Source organism: Pseudochaenichthys georgianus, unplaced genomic scaffold, assembly GCF_902827115.2.
Source record: "Pseudochaenichthys georgianus unplaced genomic scaffold, fPseGeo1.2 scaffold_1049_arrow_ctg1, whole genome shotgun sequence".
Lineage (NCBI taxonomy): Eukaryota > Metazoa > Chordata > Actinopteri > Perciformes > Channichthyidae > Pseudochaenichthys > Pseudochaenichthys georgianus.
In genome coordinates, this window is record NW_027262017.1 from 1 (window position 1) to 22,014 (window position 22,014).

Consider the following 22,014-nt stretch of genomic DNA (forward strand, 5'->3'; position numbering starts at 1 on the left):
TCTTACATGTTGAACACAAATACCTGTACTTTCTACTTCTTACATGTTGAACTCAAATACCTGTACTTTCTACTTCTTACATGTTGAATACAAATACCTGTACTTTCTACATGTTGAACCCAAATACCTGTACTTTCTACTTCTTACATGTTGAACCCAAATACCTGTACTTTCTACATGTTGAACCCAAATACCTGTACTTTCTACATGTTGAACCCAAATACCTGTACTTTCTACATGTTGAACCCAAATACCTGTACTTTCTACATGTTGAACCCAAATACCTGTACTTTCTACTTCTCTCATTTCCCAAACAGCTGGTTCCTTTAGTCTGAATGTGTGTTAGATGGCGTGATCATTATTCTTTACACACATCAGCCCCATTGAACAGCCTATCATGCCAGCCTATACTGCACATGAGGGGCAGAGTTTTACTCTGTGTGTTGCAACTTGCATATATATTTATTCCACTTCACGCACACACACGCATGGCGTAATCTCCACTGGGGACAGGGGGGGGGACATGTCCCCCGCACTTTTCGAAATCCCGTTTGTGTCCCCCCACTTTACAAATATGTTTATTATTATTTTCTAACGCAAGCCGTCACGGAGGAGCACACAGCCTCTGTGAGCGAGCGAGACAGAGGGAGAGAGAGAGAGCGAGCACACTTTTATCTATTTAATATAGATAAAGTAAGAAATCATTCCAATGTGTACTATAGGACAGTACAAAAAACAGTAAACAGTTTAAATGGGGAGTGATTAGTAAAATATGCATAAATAAAAAGAAAGAATGCTAACTAGGTAACATAAGATAAGAATAAACAAGTTTAAATGATTTGTTATTGGTTGTAATGATATTATAAAGATGTTTGGAGTATTGAAAAGTATACAGCTCCCTTTCATCTGAGTGCTGAGAGCTGTATCCATAAATTCATTTTGTGGCCAAAGTGCACCAGATTGATGCATTTCACTTCAACATTTAAAAAAACATCTTCTCGGGGGAGCATGCCCCCGGACCAACATAGAGGAGGTGAGGCCCCCCCCTAGAGGAGGTGAGGCCCTCCCTAGAGGAGGTGAGGCCCACCCCCAAATAAAGTAGGTTAAAATAATTAAATTGAATAAATTTTATTCGAGTAAACACTGAAAACGGGTCCCACAGACCCAAACAGCACACAAAGGTTAAAGGTCAGCATATAATAATGTTCAAATGTGCTAAATATATACACTGCAAAAAACAAAAAAAAGGAGTAAAAGTAGCCCTCGACTTGTTTTATTTTTTGAAAGTAGCCCTCATCCTAAAAAAGGTTGGTGACCCCTGCTTTAGAGTCACTGCGTGCCTATTGATCTGAACACGATCCGTGTATCCATCACTTCCTGGTCTTCTCTAAAGAAGAGGGACCAATGGAAACGTTGTCATGTTGCCGTTGTTCAGCATGGAAACATTCATTAGCTAACAATGACATTATTGTTCTATTGATATAAAGGGAGGTCAGGTACTCTTTAAAACAGCTGCTAGCTATGGGTACTTTTTACTGAAGTACACTTCAAAGCCTCTTTACTTTGACTTGAGTAAAGAAGTTTAGTCAGTAGGCCTACTTCTACTTTCACCAGAGTATTATTAAACACGAGTATCTGTACTTCTACTTGAGGAAAGGATGTGTGTACCTTTGCCTCAGGACTCACCGTGGGAGAGTTCGGCGGCACCAGGTTCACTCTGGTCTCGGCCTCAGAGTCGCTGGACTGCGGTAACACCGGAGCGCTTTTACCCCACCGCTGAGTCCCGGTGTTTTGTGACCGGGGGTGGAGGTACATTCTCGGGCTGAACTCCGCCGCAGAGGAGGGGGCCCGGATGGAGCTCGGTGCCCTCAGAGACCCTGTGGCCCCATCTGGCCTCAGGAGCAGGATCCGGTGCTCCACCCCACCACCGACCCTCTCCCTGGACGAAGCCCGGGATGAGGTGACCGGGTGTTGTAAAATGGGCTCGGATAGAGACAAATAAGCTCTCCTAACGTCCTGTAAAGCGGGGAACCCCCCCCCAGAGAGCCTCATGGGTCCCTGCAGGGAGCAGGAATCCAGCAGCATCTCCTCCCCGTCCCCCTTCTTCTGGGACAGGATCAGGAACTTGTAGCCCAGAAACAGGCAGTTGAGCAGCAGCAGAACCACCACGCAGGGGATCAGCAGGAGCACCACCAGGGTCAGGTTAGTCACGGGGAAACCTGGCTCCAGATTTGGCGAGGGGCTCTGGATTATCTGAGACATGCTAACATTGCTGATCTCAATGTGTGTGTCACGTGGCATCTGAGCACAGGTGTGTCAATCAATGCGGATTCCCGTGTGTTCAGAGTGTTGTGGATCTGATAACATCTTGCAAAGCTGCTTCTGCAGTCTCCAAATGGGGCTGTGGTCTTTCACCCTGCTTGCCTTCATCTTAGTTCACTCGTGAAACTCGATCTGACACTATGCAACTCGCACTCAGTTAGCAGCCACATGCATTACAGATCCACAGGTGTGTCCTCTCAAGTGCAGGGTGTTTGGTGAGGCAGGGAATCACCGCTAGGTGGCAGCAGAGAGTCAGACTACTGCAGCGCGAGAGTCCTGCAGGGATTATGTTCATCTCCTCGTGGATGCATTACTAAAGGGGTTTATATATTTGGGAAATGTCACTGTACCAACCAAGAAAAGACTCACAATGCTGCAGAGGGACATACAATGACTCACAACGACTATGAGAAGCGGCAACACAACCACAAAGACGCACTAAATGAACTCAAAGAGAAGCAAAAGGACGACAACATGAGGAACAATACCAACACAAATAATTCCAGATTCTCTCTGCATAATTATAATTACGCAAAAAGATACAGAACAACAATAGAATTGCAATTAAAAAAAATTGATAAAGTCAAATGTAACCTTAACCTTGATTTGTTGGACAGACACAAAGTTATCATGTGAAATATTAACATATAAATATTGAATCTTTTAAATATCAAGCTTATTATGAAACACATTCCACTGCCTTTAATCATTTCCTCCTCACTGATTGGTCATTGTTAGCACATGATACCTGCCCTTTAAAAACCTGCACACCTTTTCCCTTTCACTTTGGGGAGAGAGAGGAGGTTTTACTCTTTAGTTCGATCGTCCTAGTTTGACTGAGAGTTATTTATCCTTAATTCTTCGAGATGAACATATTGTCTTCCTTGCAGATGTTCACCAACCAAAGTGTGGGTTTTATATATGAAGAAAAACTCCTGGCTTCCAAATATCACTGATCCGATCCCCGTGGTGTACATCTCAACACCCCAGAAGGAGGACACAAGAAGATGGAGGTGTGTCGTCATGTGTTTTTATATTTGCATCCTTTCTGAAGCGGCAGTGAGTTTCTAGCACTAGCTTGTTTGCACCTGTTGCCCACTGTACATTACATTACATTACATTACATTTAGCTGACGCTTTTATCCAAAGCGACTTACAATAAGTGCGTTCGACCAGGAAGACACAACCTTGAAGAAAACAGAATCATAAAGTACATCAGGCTTCAGAGCCAAGCATTTCAAGTGCTGCTCAACTGGCTTTAGATAAGCCAGTCCTTTATTAGTATATAAGTGCTTTGTTAATAATTCTATCGCTCGAGGTGGAGTCGAAAGAGATGAGTTTTCAGTCTGCGCCGGAAGGTGTGTAAGCTTTCTGCTGTCCTGATGTCAATGGGAGCTCATTCCACCATCTTGGAGCCAGGACAGCAAACCCACGTGTTTCTGCTGATGGGAACTTGGGTCCCCCTCGCAGCGAGGGTGCAGCGAGTCGTTTGGCTGATGCAGAGCGGAGTGCACGTGCTGGGGTGTACGGTTTAACCATGTCCTGGATGTAGGAAGGGCCAGATCCATTCGCAGCATGGTACGCAAGCACCAGTGTCTTGAAGTGGATTCTAGCAGTTACCGGAAGCCAGTGGAGGGAGCGGAGGAGCGGCGTGGTGTGGGGACATTCAGGAAGGTTGAAGACCAGACGAGCCGCTGCATTCTGGGTGAGCTGCAGAGGGCGGATGGCACATGCAGGTAGACCAGCCAGGAGGGAGGTGCAGTAGTCGAGGCGTGAGATGACGAGAGCCTGGACCAGAACCTGCGTGGCTTTCTGGGTCAGCTGGGGACGCATCCTCCTGATGCTGTAGAGCGTGTATCTGCAGCAGCGGGTTGTAGCAGCGATGTTTGCAGTGAAGGACAGGTTGTTATCTAGGGTCACACCCAGAGTCCTTGCAGTCTGAGTCGGGGAAACAACAGAGGTGCCGATGTTGATTGTCAGGTCAAGAGAGGGACAATCTTTTCCCGGAAGGAAAAGCAGTTCAGTTTTGTCAAGGTTGAGCTTGAGGTGATGAGCAGACATCCACTGAGAGATGTCCGCTGGACAAGCAGAGATGCGTGCGACGACCTGGGTCTCTGAGCGGGGAAAGGACAGAATGAGGGGACCAAGAACAGAGCCCTGAGGGACCCCTGTAGTTAATTGACAAGGGTCGGACTCGACTTTAAAGTGTGTGTATGTTTGTTCCTATTGTTTCATAATGTGTGCTCATGTGTATGGACTTGTGTAGTCCACTTATGCACCGCATGTTTATCACAAAGAAACAGAAAACAGAAGTATTTTTCCCCCTTTATTTTTCATGCTTTTCAAACATGTCCATCAGGTAATAATAATAATAATAATACATCCTTTCAGATTATATACAAACATTTCAAATCATTCAATAGAACATTTGACATATGAATCTCTGTTAGAGACAACTTTTTAGCATTTTGTACACAAAGTAGATCCTTGTACACAAGTATATATTTTGCTATTGTAATAAATCAATGCAAAAGATCCGTCATATGAGCACCATATAACTACAGCTAGTTCTGTTTCAGCTCTTACGGAAGTCTATACAGACTTGAATAGCACACCGGTATCCAGTACAGATAACCTTTGGCTTCAGAGTCAATGGACGCCCTCAGATACCAAAGACCCCATTCCTCATTCTCTCCCTGCTCGGCATGTCGTTGTGCGTGTCCCTGCAGAAAGTCGTCTCCTCTGAGCTCCGCTAAAGCGCCACTTGCCATTTTCCTCCAAGTGGATATCGGCACCTTGAGCAAAGGCACTGGGTGAAGCTAACTGAGAGCTAGCACTGAGCCAGGCTGTGTTTGATGATCTCCCGGGATTGAGGTGGGATTCTGTCGGGGAAAATCACCTGGAACTCCACCACCAGGTCGCCTCTCTGGGAGGGGCTTTTGGGCATAGGAAGCCCCTCGCCTCGGAGCCGCCGCACAGCTCCAGGTTTGATCACATCGCTGCAGGGGAGAGGCATCATCCGGTTGTCCAGAGTCGGGACGTTTACCGTGCAGCCGCAGAGAGCCTGAGGGGGAAGAGGAGGAGAACATATTAAGAACACGCTTTATGAAGTCACATAATGGATACATAAGATGGTCTGGTCTGAAACTAAGACTCAAAGGCTTTCTTGTGTCTTAATGAGAATCTGAAGGCTCCTCCAACAATGCAACATAACTACTTTAAGACATCTTGTTCAATCTGGCAAATTCTGCAGGACACACACACACACACACACACACACACACACACACACACACACACACACACACACACACACACACACTCGGTGTTACAGATGTTATGCGGGTCTGTTTCTCAGCTCCTGCGTGGGAGTGGAGTGAGCCGGAGGGAGATGGAGGGCGCTCGTCGAGGCTCGCTAATCTGTGCGTGGGAAGTGAGAGGTGAGCGAGCCGAACAGCATCTCCGATAGTGGCTGAGAGAGAGCTGTGATTGGTGGGGGCGGTCGGCGCTGAGGCTAAATTTAGATCCTGCTTTCTCTCGCTCTGCAGGGGCCGGCGAGGTAACTAGCGTGGGCAGGGGGGGGGGGGGGGGGGGGGCTGTCAGCCCATTGAGGCTCAGATCCCTGCAGCAGAACACCGTGTCCCCTCCTGAGTATATCACCAATCTCTCCCTCATCTTGGCTCGGATCCTCCTTCCGGTTCGACGTCTTTTTGAAGCCTTTCTGTAATCGTTGTTCTCTGGCTTCTGTTACGCAAACACATAGGAAGTGGTGGGTGGAGGTGAGCCTGTATCTGAGTGGGTGCAAGCTGCTGGCAGTTACATATATATACTTATATATATATAGTAGTAGATGTATAGACTTATATATAACAATGAGAAACCCAGTTTATATCTTCTTCCTTGGTTCTTCTTCTTTTAAACGTGTTATCTTTATGTTGCATTGTGGGACTGTTTTAGTGTCATAGGCACTAAGACACGTTGGTTGGTATGTGAGTCCAGGGACTGCAGAAGGCTTCCCTACATGTTCCCCGTCTTAAACGTTTCCTTAGAATACTTTATGAATGGCAAGGTGCCCTAGCGAGCCTCCTAAATAGAATGAATTATTAATTATAGCGTCTTCTCTTTTTGAGATTTGAAGAGATCTGACAGTAAAGCCTTTGAGTCTTCCCGCCTGACACGATGACACTAACTCACCTCTTTGAGCGTGATCTTGGCGGTGAACACGATGTTGCAGCCGTCCCTCTTGTACTGCTGGTGCTCTTTGTCCCTGAGGACGAAGGTGATGTCCGCGGGGGTGTTGTTGGGCGTCTCGTCTCCTTCCCTGGGGAAAGTGATCTTGGTCCCTGCCTTCCAGCCTTTCTTCACCACCACGTTCAGCACCTTCTCCTCAGATCTCAGGCTGCGGCCGTCGGGGTTCAGGCGGCTTCGGGTGATCTTCACGTGTTTTGTGCAGCCCTGCATCACGTCCTCTAAGGTCACCAGAAGGTCGTGCACCACCTCGTCGCCCTGCAGTCGCCTCTGACCTCTCCGCAGACCGCCCTCGCCGCCAACGTGGCTGAATGGGAAGCTTCGGAAGGGGTTAAAGAGGTCGTCTTCGTCCGCCTCGTTGCCGAAGATGTCGAAGTGGTCGGAGCCGTGGAAGGAGGTGGAGAAGGTGGCGTGGGGGTCGGTGTGGCAGGTGTTGCGGAAAACTTTCCCTTCCCTTGACGAGAATCCACTTTTAAGACCTGGAAAATCAGAAGAGGTTCATTAAAATCTGATTGGGTTACGCTGAGCATGCTTCATATGATAGCAGCACTTTAAATATACATGCAGAATGAAGTACTACAGATGTTTAACCCCCAATATTCTTCCCTGCCAATGTTTCCTCTTTTCATTGAGCTTGTGGCGACTACACTCCCAGTCAGTCACGAAGAGGTTAAACCTGCAGATTCAGGGTTCTTCCTTCTCGTCTACTTTCATGCAAATTCGGCAGGAAAAACTCTCACTGCTGAATAATTTATGAGCCCCCCAGCTGACGCTAAGCCGGTTTCTCAGTCATGATCCTCGCTCTGCTCCCCAGTGCTTGGTGAATATGTAATGCTGCAGCAATAACCACATGTCACTATCTCTCCAACTCTAATGAATTCTCACCTTCTTCTCCAAACTGGTCGTAGATGCTTCTCCTCTTGGGGTCGTTCAGGATCTCGTAGGCTTCGGCGATCTCTTTGAACTTGTCCTCGGCGTCTGCATCGCTGTTCTTATCGGGATGGTACTTCAGAGCCATCTTCCTGTAGGCCTTCTTGATCTCGTCCTCGCTGGAGTCCGGGGAGACTCCCAGCACCTTGTAGAAGTCTTTGCCGGTGGGTTTGATGGCCAGGCACGGTGCTTCCGGCTCAGATTTGCTGCTTTCCTGTGGACACAAGAACAAGCACACTTAGTACGTTCATAAAAAGGGGTGCCTGCTACAAGAAGGCTGCAGATGGGTGAGGGATGACTTTATGTAAATATGAACGCCCTCGAGGAGACGCCATGGTTCATGCATCGGACCACCTGCACTGTATATTAATATGCAGCACATCAATGCATTTTAAAGGCTGATGCACAAGACCGTGAGAGAGAGGGGGGAAGTTGCAAAAGGGGAGATTTTTTTTTTTTTGCCCCAACGACCGAGATCTCTGCACTGATTGGCTGATCGCACATAGGCGACTTTTGGGTTAACACACTGCATCAGAAGTGACGATTCATTCACGACAAAATATCCACTACTGATGCACTTACAGCGAATATCATTTGACTAGTGTTGCATTCAAATCAAATCAGAAGAGTCCCACATTCTTCATCGCAGGAATTTCCGATTTCAAATATTAAACCTTCAGCTGAATTAAGAAACAACGGCTTTTAATTCCCGACATATTTACCATAATTCATCCAAATGTTCCGATTAAGTTGAGTCAGCTTTTTAGCAGACAGCATTCACACTGCCATGTCTTCATTAACTCTCGACAGTGTGAGGATTTGATGACACGCACACCGGTGAAAAGAGAGGAATGGAAACGTCTCTTACCCCTGACGAGGAGGACCCGGAGCTGTCTCCCCTGTGCATCACGCGCACCTTGCATTTCACATTGCCGTTCTTCTGCTTCATTCCAAACTGAGTCCAGATGAGAACCATGTTGCCGGTGCCGAGTGTTTCTGCCGTGTGTCCGTGGTGCTGAAGCTGCTCCGGTGTGTCTCTGCTCTCCTCGGCTCTCCGTTAAATAGCTCCTCTCCTCCCTCCCTTTCTCTCTCCCCCTCCCCCGCACCGTGACCGAGCTTTCCCCGGTCGTCGTGACGCGCAGCAGGGAATGCCGGTGTCCTCGCGCGCATCCATTGGTTCTCCGGTGATGATCCCCCGGATGTTACAGCCTTCTTCTCCTTGTGGAGACTTCTTTCCGGAGTTCTCGAGGGCAGCGCCGAGCAGACAGTCACGACTAAGGAAAGAGAGGGTATTAAATATATATTTCTCCCTGCTGTCTGCTCAGACAAACTCCAGACAGGCACCTGATGTAGCCCCTGTCCTCAAATGGCTTTCATTTCCATTTTGTAAATACGAGCCCACGCCTTTTAATATTTGAGATAGATTGAGAAAATGCAAGGAATTGTTTGGGTTGGATATTTTATAAATAGCCTATAATTCTGCACTGGCGTAAAGTAAAAAATCAAACCTATAGGGCAGGGGTCTTCAACTAAAATTCAACGAGGTCCAGTTAGAGAAAATGTCCCCATGCAAAGGTCCGGAACATCAAAATGTCTAACTTGCTTCATGAATTAGTGTGATATATATTGAAGTAGCTGTAGCTTTATCAACGTCTGCATGTAATCAACAGCTGACTGCCAATCAAATAAAGAAAGTACAATTCAAAAACAACAATTTATTGTCGATTAACATTAAATACTGTGGATATGTGTAAAGTTCCTCTCGGGCTGCATTTACAAATTAAATAGAGAAAATAAATAAAATAGCTTTTGAAAATATGTGCATCTTAAAAGTGCTTAATTTTAGATAAAAGATAAATAAAATAAAGTGTAGCAGCAGCTTGAGAGTCCCTTTTTCTTTGTTAACCGTTTCACATCATGACTTAACAGTTTCAGACGATTATAGAACAAGTCTTTACACATCATAACAATTTAACAGTTTTAAAGTTTCTCTTTCTTTCCCTCTTATATTGCAGTCCCCCACTCACTTTTTTAAAATTCAGTGCGAGAATTGAGCTGGAGCTTGTCCTGCCAGGAGTTTGTAAATCTGGGCTGAAATGGTGTCAGGGCCATTCTCACACACATGCAGCTGCTCATTGGTTACAGGGATGCAAACACAGGTATGGTGAAAAAAGAGAGAACTATTCGAAGCAGAACAAAAACCATCTGACAAAGGCCTGTGCTATAATGCTTCAATGAACTGGCTATTCTTTATAATATACTCAGATCAATAGGAGACAGAGATGTTAAGTTATAAATCAAGGGTTTTTATTATTATTTACAGCAGGGATGGGGAACCTTTTTCCTTTCAATTTTTACAACATCCTCCGAGGGTCGTACACATGATTGAACTCAACCTCTGCTTAAAAAAACTAAAATCACAGTCCATTAATTTCGCCTTTCTTTCATGCTGTGCAAAGAAAAAGCATCTCTTAATCCAGATATCTCACCATGACTCGCGCCTGCATGCACGTGCACGGTGTGGCATGACCACCAAAACAGAAAGATATGGACACAAGATGTGTGCAAATGTATTTAGTTTCCTATCCATGTGAACATGATTTAAGTGGGGGGGACCTAACCTCCTCTAGGGGGGCCCGGGGGCATGCACCCCCGGGAAGATTTGTTTTTTAAATATTGAAGTTAAAAGCATCAATCTGGTGCACTTTGAGAGCAACATGAGGAGATCTATGGATACATCTTTCAACGCCCATATGAAACAGAACTGTAAGCAGATTTTTCTTTTTGGATATTTTACAAATCACTCCCCTTTTAAACACTATTCTTGTTATTTTTTTAACAACTTTTTTGTTCCTGTCATATAGTATTTTATACCTGTTTTTCATTTAGTCTCTAATGTCTCATTAATAACTAATGATCATAATCAAGGTGTGCCTTAACCTCACTGAGCTGAGGTTATTTGAGCCTCTCAGGAGAGAGCTCTCTTCCACCTGGTTGTAGAAAAGCTCTTTAAATCCGTTAGCATAGCTAGCTAACCAGATGCTAATAACAACATATCGCCACTGTGCTTACAACTAAAGACACTGCGGCATGTGTACGGCTCCTTATGGGTACTGCAATATTTGAAGGGCTGGAGCGGCGTTCCGGTGCTCTCTGTCAGCACTCCTTTCAGACGAGACATATACCACGTGAAGACACGTTACGCTCGTGTTGTGTTCAAGGAACCTGTCCTTGGCCAGGAAAAACAGGTACTCACTTGTTTAATTATTTTTGCGGTCTAGATTTCTTCTTCTTTTTTGAAGTGAGAAGTTGTCCGTCAGTCGGACTGACGGACGGACTCCCCCCCCACCCCCAAAACGAAAACTCTTCGGTTCTCCACGAATTACACAAGTCACCCAAATCAGCGTTAAAAAAGCGGGAGGCGCCGAAAAATCCCCTATTAATGTATTGATTATAGCTCCGCGGTCCGCCTGTTGCCGACCCCTGCTATAGGGTATATGATCACTTAGGGTCCATTAGCAACATCGACAAAGACAAATAAAACAAGAATCAAGGACGCATGTATTAACACTACAATCACTGACAATATGTTCGAGAACCTTCAATGTACATTAGATCTGAGATTTCATTGAAGCAGGCTTTATTCTTACATTATTAAAAAGGACATATTAGTGTCTCTACTTTAAAGAGTCCTCTCCTGCTGATGTTCAGGTGTATATCAGTATGTAGTGTCTCTACTTTAAAGAGTCCTCTCCTGCTGATGTTCAGGTGTATTTCAGTATGTAGTGTCTCTACTTTAAAGAGTCCTCTCCTGCTGATGTTCAGGTGTATATCAGTATGTAGTGTCTCTACTTTAAAGAGTCCTCTCCTGCTGATGTTCAGGTGTATATCAGTATGTAGTGTCTCTACTTTAAAGAGTCCTCTCCTGCTGATGTTCAGGTGTATATCAGTGTGTAGTGTCTCTACTTTAAAGAGTCCTCTCCTGCTGATGTTCAGGTGTATATCAGTATGTAGTGTCTCTACTTTAAAGAGTCCTCTCCTGCTGATGTTCAGGTGTATTTCAGTATGTAGTGTCTCTACTTTAAAGAGTCCTCTCCTGCTGATGTTCAGGTGTATATCAGTATGTAGTGTCTCTACTTTAAAGAGTCCTCTCCTGCTGATGTTCAGGTGTATATCAGTATGTAGTGTCTCTACTTTAAAGAGTCCTCTCCTGCTGGTGTTCAGGTGTATATCAGAATGTAGTGTCAAACTGGGCTCTGTCTGAAACCAGAGCCCAGTCTGCTCTGATAGCTGGCCGGCTCTGTTTGATTGGTCAACCGCTTGGAGATGTCCCGCCCCTTAACCTATCACTTACAATGTGTTGGAGCGCTAGCCAATAGCAGCGTGTGTGTTACATAGTGATGCCACTATCATGTTCCTGAAGTAAACAAAGAGTCCAATGCTATCCGAAAGGTGGTATAGTAATACTTACAAAAATAAATACTAAGCCTTAGTAGTCTTATGTACTCAAAAATGGTACTTAATTAAATTGATTTAGTTATTCTCTAGCAATGAAAGAGACATTCTTGATGGAGTAAACTATTGTTCTGTGTTGTGGTGCTTCACTCCACTTCAAACATCTAAATATAAAGTGTGGCGGAGAGAAAATAGAGTGCCTTTTTTATAATTACGCCTATAATTGCAGTAAATTACAGTCCTTCAAAGTTTCCATTTATTTCCCCGTGGCTTAATTTAACTTGCAGCCAAAGTGTTCTGATAATGGAGTTTCACTGCAAAGGTCAACGAGCTCTACAGACTGTGTGTGTGTGTGTGTGTGTGTGTGTGTGTGTGTGTGTGTGTGTGTGTGTGTGTGTGTGTGTGTGTGTGTGTGTGTGTGTGTGTGTGTGTGTGTGTGTGTGTGTGTGTGTGTGTGTGTGTGTGTGTGTGTGTGTGTGTGTGTGTGTGTGTGTGTGTGTGTGTGTGTGTGTGTGTGTGTGTGTGTGTGTGTGTGTGACTCCTCCTCCACACTTCTGCATAATCATTATGTTCAGTGTCTCTAACAATGAAGGCAGAGCGATGGGTGATGTAACTGAAATGTGTTGCTCTGGTGAGTCTTCTCAAATCGTCCTGCTGTGAAATATCACCTAGAAATCCTGTTGATTGATGGAAGGAGGCTGTTTGTCCTGCCAGAAACAATGAGATGAGTCCATCATAATTATCAGAGGAGGGAAGTAGTGGAGTACAAATACTTCGTTACTGTCCTTAAGTACATTTTTCTGGTATCAGTACTTTACTCCACTACTTATTTTTCTGACCACTTTTTACTTTGACTTCTCACATGTTGAACACAAATACCTGTACTTTCTACTTCTTACATGTTGAACTCAAATACCTGTACTTTCTACTTCTTACATGTTGAACTCAAATACCTGTACTTTCTACTTCCTACATGTTGAACTCAAATACCTGTACTTTCTACTTCCTACATGTTGAACTCAAATACCTGTACTTTCTACTTCTTACATGTTGAACACAAATACCTGTACTTTCTACTTCTTACATGTTGAACTCAAATACCTGTACTTTCTACTTCTTACATGTTGAACTCAAATACCTGTACTTTCTACTTCTCACATGTTGAACCCAAATACCTGTACTTTCTACTTCCTACATGTTGAACTCAAATACCTGTACTTTCTACTTCTTACATGTTGAACTCAAATACCTGTACTTTCTACTTCTCACATGTTGAACTCAAATACCTGTACTTTCTACTTCCTACATGTTGAACTCAAATACCTGTACTTTCTACTTCTTACATGTTGAACTCAAATACCTGTACTTTCTACTTCTTACATGTTGAACACAAATACCTGTACTTTCTACTTCTCACATGTTGAACACAAATACCTGTACTTTCTACTTCTTACATGTTGAACTCAAATACCTGTACTTTCTACTTCTTACATGTTGAACTCAAATACCTGTTCCATAGTCTCACTCCACGTTCACACTGTTCCATAGTCTCACTCCACGTTCACACTGTTCCATAGTCTCACTCCACGTTCACACTGTTCCATAGTCTCACTCCACGTTCACACTGTTCCATAGTCTCACTCCACGTTCACACTGTTCCATAGTCTCACTCCACGTTCACACTGTTCCATAGACTCACTCCACGTTCACACTGTTCCATAGTCTCACTCCACGTTCACACTGTTCCATAGTCTCACTCCACGTTCACACTGTTCCATAGACTCACTCCACGTTCACACTGTTCCATAGACTCACTCCACGTTCACACTGTTCCATAGTCTCACTCCACGTTCACACTGTTCCATAGACTCACTCCACGTTCACACTGTTCCATAGACTCACTCCACGTTCACACTGTTCCATAGACTCACTCCACAGGCTGAGATACAAAAAGTTCTGTTGAATAGATACTGCATGTATTGAACTTTTGTAGTTATTGCCCCAGATTTCAGCACGGGAAGTCAGATACGGTAAGACTAGTGAACAGGGGAGAATGCAAAGTGATTTCTGATTACTTTGTTTAGTATGGAAATGCTTCTTGACCGCTATGATTGTATGTTTTATGTGTAATTTCCAACTTATTGTGTCTACGACCATCACTCTCTGATTCCGTGGCCGAGACCCTCATTCATGCATTCGTCTCCTCCCGGTTGGATTACTGCAACGGAGTCCTGTTCGGGGTTCCCAGTAAAGCCCTGGACAGGCTCCAGTATGTGCAGAACTCGGCTGCCAGGGTGCTTACTCACACCAAGCCCTGGCAGCACATCACCCCCACCCTGATCCACCTCCACTGGGTCCCAGTCAAGCACCGTATCACCTATAAACTCCTTCTTCTGACTTACAAATCCCTCCATGCCCTCGCCCCCCAATACCTGTCTGACCTGCTCCGCTACCACACTCCATCCCGGAAGCTAAGATCATCTGGACGGGATCTCCTCTCCACCCCCCGCACCAGGTTGCGGACTTTTGGTGACAGAGCCTTCAGTGTGGCACCCCCCACCCTCTGGAACTCTCTCCCCCCCGAAATCCGCAGCGCCCCAACCCTGGACATTTTCTAAAAAGCCCTCAAAACGCACCTTTTTACCGAGGCTTTCCCCACTGTATAGTTAGTTTAATAGGTTTATTTGTCCGCTACTTCCCCCCCCCCCCACCCCCCTTAACCTGTCTGCCTTTTTCCCCCTACTCCCCCCCCCCCCTACCCGACTTGTAAAGCGACCTTGGTTTCCTGAAAGGCGCTATAAAAATATTATATATTATTTATTATCTATTATCACCCCAAGAAATGTAATTTCATGGACTCTTTCAATTTCAACCCCATCTATTTTTATTTTTGTTCTATGTTTACCGAACAGCATTAAAGTTTAATGATAGTTTATTTTTGTCAAACCATGTTTTTAATTTGTGCATTTCATTTTCTATGTTCTCCATTAGCTGTTCTAAATTCTCCCCAGAACAGAATATATTTGTAGCACATATTTCACAAAGGAAAACAAGAAATCCTATGTATAGGTCTATTTATCAGGGCTTGTGTGATGTTCCAGATTATTAAAACGTGTGTGAAACTCATCGAAAAACATCTCGCACACTCATAATGTCGATAACTGATGCATCATCACTTCACGATGAAACTCTCATCTCCTCTGCTCCAATGCACCGTCCCCTGTGTGTGTTTCTGTCACAGCTCAAACATGGCCGTGCTTCCTGCTCTCCGATGCCCTTTTACATCCAATGGCTGCTGGAGTTTCCCGAGGATCTTCCGCTCGTCTTACAGGAAACACGAGACAAATTTGGTATGAAACACGTTGCCCACCTGAGCGTCATGCAGCAGTTCGCAGCTCGACATGTTCTATTCACAGAGAGAGGCAGTGAATCATTTCTCTCGGCCCACAGGAACAGTCTGACTGTGTTTCTCACACATTCACACCGTCTCCCTCAGAGGAACACAGACAAAGTGCCTGTCAGTCTCAGAGCAAAGAGCGATAATTAAAGCGCCAAGATGCAGAGATGCTGTTATTGTCGAGGAGGTGGAGGAGGAGGATATGCAGAGTGTTCTCGTTCCTGTATGTTCTCCTTCATACTCACACATGCTTTGAAAAGACGACATCTTTGTGCTGCTTACATAATTATGATAATATCTTCAAATCAAGAACAAACAGAGTTGATAATCTGGTTTTCAACATTGATTGAAATTAGTCTTCTTGTCTCCCCATGGGTGTGCGTGTCCCTGCCGAGTGACATCTTTGGATAGAATAAGAGACCCTGTTCTGCTTTTGAGCATTCTCCCTTTCCTGTCGTGCAGGGGTGGGGAACCTTTTTCCTCTCAAGGGCCATTTCAATTCTTACAATATCCTCCGAGGGCCGTATACAAGTTATTGACCTCTGCTTAAAAATACTAAAATCACAGATTCATTTCGCCTTTCTTTCATTCTGTGCAAAGAAAAAACAACCTCTTAATCCAGATATCTCACCATGACTCGCGCACGCATGCGTGCACGTGCACGGTGTGGCATGACCACCAAAACAGAAAGATATGGACACAAGGTGTGTGCAAAAGTATTTAGTTTCCTATCCATGTGGACATGATTTAAGTGGGGGGGGGGGACCTAACATCCTCTAGGGGGGTCCGGGGGCATGCTCCCCTGGGAAGACTTTTTTTTAAATGTTGAAGCAGATTTATTTTTCTTTATGGATATTTTACAAGTCACTCCCCTTTCAAACTGTGTTCTTGTTTATTAATAACAACTTTGTTTTACTGTCATATAGTATTTTATACCGGTTTACTTTATTCTCTTATTTTTGTATAACTATAGTGATCATATAAAGATGTGCCTTTACCTCACTGGTTGTAGAAAAGCTTCTTATATTCGTTAGCATAGATGCTAACCAGATGCTAATAACAACAAAGTTATTGACTGTATGACAGATCGCCACCGGGCTTTCAACTAAAGACACAGACACGCAGAAACTGCGGCATGTGTACGGCTGAAGGCTCCTTGTAGCTACTGCAATTTCTGGAAGTGCCGGAGCGGCGTTCTGGTGCTCTCGGTCAGAACTGCACCCCTGTCAGTCGAGACATGTACCATGTGATGACACGTTAGGCTCGTGTTGTGTTCAAAGAACCTGACCTTGGCCAGGAAAAACAGGCACTCGCTTGTTTAATTTTTTTGCCGTCTAGATTTCTCTAATTTTTTTCTTTTTTCATTGTGTTTATAAATTACCTCGAGGGCCGTACCAAATTGTCTCGCGGGCCGGGGGCCGGAGGTTCCCAACCCCCGCTGTAGTGTGTTCTCTAGGTTTTAGTGCATGTAAATGGTCTGCAAAGGCTGAAACCTGTGTTCCTGAACATGGTTACATCACTAGGTAACACTCACGCTCCTATTGGCTAGCGCTCCAACACATTGTACGTGATGGGCTAAGGGGCGGGAGATCTCTAAGCAAGTTGACCAATCACAACAGAGCCTGCCAGCTAACCAATCAGAGCAGACTGGGCTCTGGTTTCACACAGAGGGTGAAAAGAGGTGCTGCAGCTGAACATTAAAGCATGGAGACATGTAGAGACACTACATACTGATATACACCTGAACATCAGCAGGAGAGGACTCTTTAAAGTAGAGACACTACATACTGATATACACCTGAACATCAGCAGGAGAGGACTCTTTAAAGTAGAGACACCACATACTGATATACACCTGAACATCAGCAGGAGAGGACTCTTTAAAGTAGAGACACCACATACTGATATACACCTGCACATCAGCAGGAGAGGACTCTTTAAAGTAGAGACACTACATACTGATATACACCTGAACATCAGCAGGAGAGGACTCTTTAAAGTAGAGTCACTACATACTGATATACACCTGAACATCAGCAGGAGAGGACTCTTTAAAGTAGAGACACTACATACTGATATACACCTGAACATCAGCAGGAGAGAACTCTTTAAAGTAGAGACACTACATACTGATATACACCTGAACATCAGCAGGAGAGGACTCTTTAAAGTAGAGACACTACATACTGATATACACATGAACATCAGCAGGAGAGGACTCTTTAAAGTAGAGACACAACATACTGATATACACCTGAACATCAGCAGGAGAGGACTCTTTAAAGTAGAGACACTACATACTGATATACACCTGAACATCAGCAGGAGAGGACTCTTTAAAGTAGAGACACTACATACTGATATACACCTGAACATCAGCAGGAGAGGACTCTTTAAAGTAGAGACACTACATACTGATATACACCTGAACATCAGCAGGAGAGAACTCTTTAAAGTAGAGACACTACATACTGATATACACCTGAACATCAGCAGGAGAGGACTCTTTAAAGTAGAGACACTACATACTGATATACACCTGAACATCAGCAGGAGAGGACTCTTTAAAGTAGAGACACTACATACTGATATACACCTGAACACCAGCAGGAGAGGACTCTTTAAAGTAGAGACACTACATACTGATATACACCTGAACATCAACAGGAGAGGACTCTTTAAAGTAGAGACACCACATACTGATATACACCTGAACATCAGCAGGAGAGGACTCTTTAAAGTAGAGACACTACATACTGATATACACCTGGACACCAGCAGGAGAGGACTCTTTAAAGTAGAGACACTACATACTGATATACACCTGGACACCAGCAGGAGAGGACTCTTTAAAGTAGAGACACTACATACTGATATACACCTGGACACCAGCAGGAGAGGACTCTTTAAAGTAGAGACACTACATACTGATATACACCTGAACATCAACAGGAGAGGACTCTTTAAAGTAGAGACACCACATACTGATATACACCTGAACATCAGCAGGAGAGGACTCTTTAAAGTAGAGACACTACATACTGATATACACCTGGACACCAGCAGGAGAGGACTCTTTAAAGTAGAGACACTACATACTGATATACACCTGGACACCAGCAGGAGAGGACTCTTTAAAGTAGAGACACTACACACTGATATACACCTGGACACCAGCAGGAGAGGACTCTTTAAAGTAGAGACACTACATACTGATATACACCTGGACACCAGCAGGAGAGGACTCTTTAAAGTAGAGATACTACATACTGATATACACCTGAACATCAGCAGGAGAGGACTCTTTAAAGTAGAGACACTACATACTGATATACACCTGGACACCAGCAGGAGAGGACTCTTTAAAGTAGAGACACTACATACTGATATACACCTGGACACCAGCAGGAGAGGACTCTTTAAAGTAGAGACACTACATACTGATATACACCTGGACACCAGCAGGAGAGGACTGCCTGCTCGGCTGCACAGTAGAGGAACACAATATGAAAATGATGAGGGCAGATTTGATAAAGTCCTCGCCCAGCATCACAAACCCTTTTCTCTGCCAACAATCCATCACGCCTGCTGCACCGCAATCTGTGCCTTTCTTTGCTCCAACCGCGTCTCTTCACCTCTCCTCTACTGTGCTGCTCTCCGTCTGAAATCTTTATATAAAACCCTTCTGTCCTCGGTCCTAAAATGCTCTCCACTCTCATCTGTATTTGGGACGTTTCTCACTATTCTCTGACTCTTTAAAGACCAAACGAAGAAAACATTGGATTATATTGATGACACTGAACCCTATGAAGCAGTGGTGTAAAGTAACTAAGTACACGTGCTCTGTACTTAAGTACAATTTTGAGTATTTACATGTTTTGCTATGTACATGTACTTCTACTCCACTACATGTATTTAATCCCTTTAGTTACTTCACAGATGAATGATGTGAATCTAACCAAGTGTTGAATCAGACTTTAGTTCCACCTGGAGTAAATCCACCAGCTACCCTGCAGTCTACAAAGTACTTCAGACTAGCTGCACCTCCACCAGCTACCCTGCAGTCTACAAAGTACTTCAGACTAGCTGCACCTCCACCAGCTACCCTGCAGTCTACAAAGTACTTCAGACCTAGCTGCACCTTCACCAGCTACCCTGCAGTCTACAAAGTACTTCAGACTAGCTGCACCTCCACCAGCTACCCTGCAGTCTACAAAGTACTTCAGACTAGCTGCACCTCCACCAGCTACCCTGCAGTCTACAAAGTACTTCAGACTAGCTGCACCTCCACCAGCTACCCTGCAGTCTACAAAGTACTTCAGACTAGCTGCACCTTCACCAGCTACCCTGCAGTCTACAAAGTACTTCAGACTAGCTGCACCTTCACCAGCTACCCTGCAGTCTACAAAGTACTTCAAACTAGCTGCACCTTCACCAGCTACCCTGCAGTCTACAAAGTACTTCAGACTAGCTGCACCTTCACCAGCTTTGAGAACACTTTCATGATCAATCATTATAAAACATATCATATATATTATTCTGAAATGGACCAATCTGCACAACGACTACTTTCACTGTCTTTCACTATATTTTGATGAGAATACTTTTCTTTTACTCAAGTACAAGATCTGAGTACTTCTACTTTTACTCAAGTACAATATCTGGGTACTTCTACTTTCACTCAAGGTCTGAGTACTTCTACTTTCACTCAAGAACAAGATCTGAGTACTTCTACTTTACTCAAGTACAAGATCTGAGTACTTCTACTTTTACCCAAGAATAAGATCTGAGTACTTCTACTTGTACTCAAGTGCAAGATCTGAGTACTTCTCCACCTCTGCCTTGACAAGATAAGGTATTTTTTCATAATGACTACCTTTCTCTTTTCTCCTCGAGCGGTAAGATCTGAAAGAACCATGATGTTAAATCTCGGTCGGGTTCGGTGTCTGCATTTAAATCCACATTTCAGGGTAAGTTGTTTGACCATCTGCCGTCTGCAGACTTCAGTCTATCTCCACATTCGAGACATCTTCAGTCCCAGCCATGCGTGGGAGTTGGTACATCGGGGGGGGAAGGTGCGAGACGAGAGTTTGAAAATCAGAACATCTCATTTCTCCTGGTGATAAAATATGAGTTGTTGTTGTTGTTGTTGTGACATTTACTGGATGTGCCGTTCTGCTGTCTCTCTGCCCACGGCTGCACCCACATCTAAAACGTCTTTACAGGGAAACGTTCCTCGACTTTTTCCTCATTGTTAGAATATTTTCTCCTCAATGTCATGTTTACAATATTATTTCTGATAATTATTAGGTATTTTCTCATAATGACAACTTTATTTCTCTTAAAGGGGACCTATCATGCAAAATGCACTTTGTGATGTCTTCTCTCCATCAACATGTGTCCCCGGTGAGTCGGGGAACTCACGCAGCGTCAGGAAATAAACCCCTCTCTCTTTTCCTCCGTACCCACATCTCTAAAAACGGGGAACTACGGAGCTGATCCAGATTTGCGTCCGATATGACGTAATATCTGAAATGTGGACCCACGGGCCAATCAGAAACGTTGCTATCAGAAACAATGCCCGACTGTTTTGGACGTAATACGGTCTGTGTTTACATTAGCATCGCTAGCACTCAGAGCTAACCTGTACTGGAGAGCATGTGTGTGAAGAAGCAGGAAGTAGAAAGGAACTCACCTTGTGGTATAACCGGCAAGAGAGAAAGCCTTTGAGCTCCAGACTGTTTCAGAGCCTTGATAATCCATGATATGGCGTTTCATCACGGCAGCATTTAGTTTAGACGGTAGCTGCCGGGTCCCGCGTGAGCTCAGACCCCTCCTCTTTAAAGCTTTATCCCCCAAATCAGCACTTTTGAAACAGGAAGTGAAATAGAGGGACATGAGGCATAGAATGGGTGATCTGTTTGGTATTTTGAGCAAAACACACATGTATTTTATATATTTTTATATATCTGAGAGCCATGCTATTGCCTAAAAATAGCATGATAGGTGACCTTTAAATATAAGGTATTTTCTCATAATCTTAATATACATAATGAAATGTCCTTTTGGTGTTATTTTGAAAATCTACTCCTGCATGCTGGCCCGTTCCTCAGCTAACACCACTCTCCTAAAGCAGCATGTTCACATCATATGCTCTCAGTATTATCCTCAGTATATTTAGATTTAAAAGCAAAAACAGTGGTTTTATATTTCCCTGGAAACTGCTGCCCTCTGCTGGTAGACGCAGAGCATTGCATGAGAAAATGTTGGACATGTCGAGGATATTTTCCGCTGCAAAGCCAGACATATTATATAACAAAGCAAGAGGAAGAATAGACGACATCTGTCTGCTTTGTATCGAGGGAGATACAGCTTACAACGAGCCTACACACATTACTTAAATTATGTCTAAATGAACATGTATCCATATTTCTAAGGAACCTGTCTTTGTTCATCTTTGAGCAGGAGCATACCACCAATCTGAGTTTTGTTTTTTAAGTCAAAGAAAGGGAGAAAATATATGTTTAATGAACGATTAATTCATGTTCGGCTTTAGTGGGGTTTGATGCAGTACTTTGTTCAGTGCTTGTTCTGGACGTGTGCTTTAATACGGCTTTGTTTGTTTGCTATTGATCATGCATCCTGGAGAGCCAGCAGCATCA

The 22,014-nt window shown here is 44.2% G+C and overlaps 2 protein-coding genes across 2 annotated transcripts; both read right to left on the reverse strand.

Moving 5' to 3' along the window:
• Positions 1–1,668: 1,668 nt before the first annotated feature.
• hwa (huluwa) lies at positions 1,669–2,571 on the reverse strand (the record flags this gene model as incomplete). The annotated part of the gene is made up of 1 exon (XM_034076815.1): positions 1,669–2,571. A coding segment is annotated over exon 1 (633 nt), but the record flags the coding sequence as incomplete, so codon positions are not given.
• Positions 2,572–4,635: 2,064 nt separating this feature from the next.
• LOC117440580 (dnaJ homolog subfamily B member 5-like) lies at positions 4,636–8,523 on the reverse strand. Its single transcript, XM_034076816.1, has 4 exons — positions 8,369–8,523; positions 7,456–7,714; positions 6,517–7,049; positions 4,636–5,386 (listed from the first exon to the last, which is right to left on the reverse strand). The coding sequence occupies exons 1-4, from the start codon at positions 8,474–8,476 to the stop codon at positions 5,153–5,155; spliced, it is 1,134 nt and encodes a 377-aa protein (XP_033932707.1). The 5' UTR covers positions 8,477–8,523; the 3' UTR covers positions 4,636–5,152.
• Positions 8,524–22,014: the final 13,491 nt, after the last annotated feature.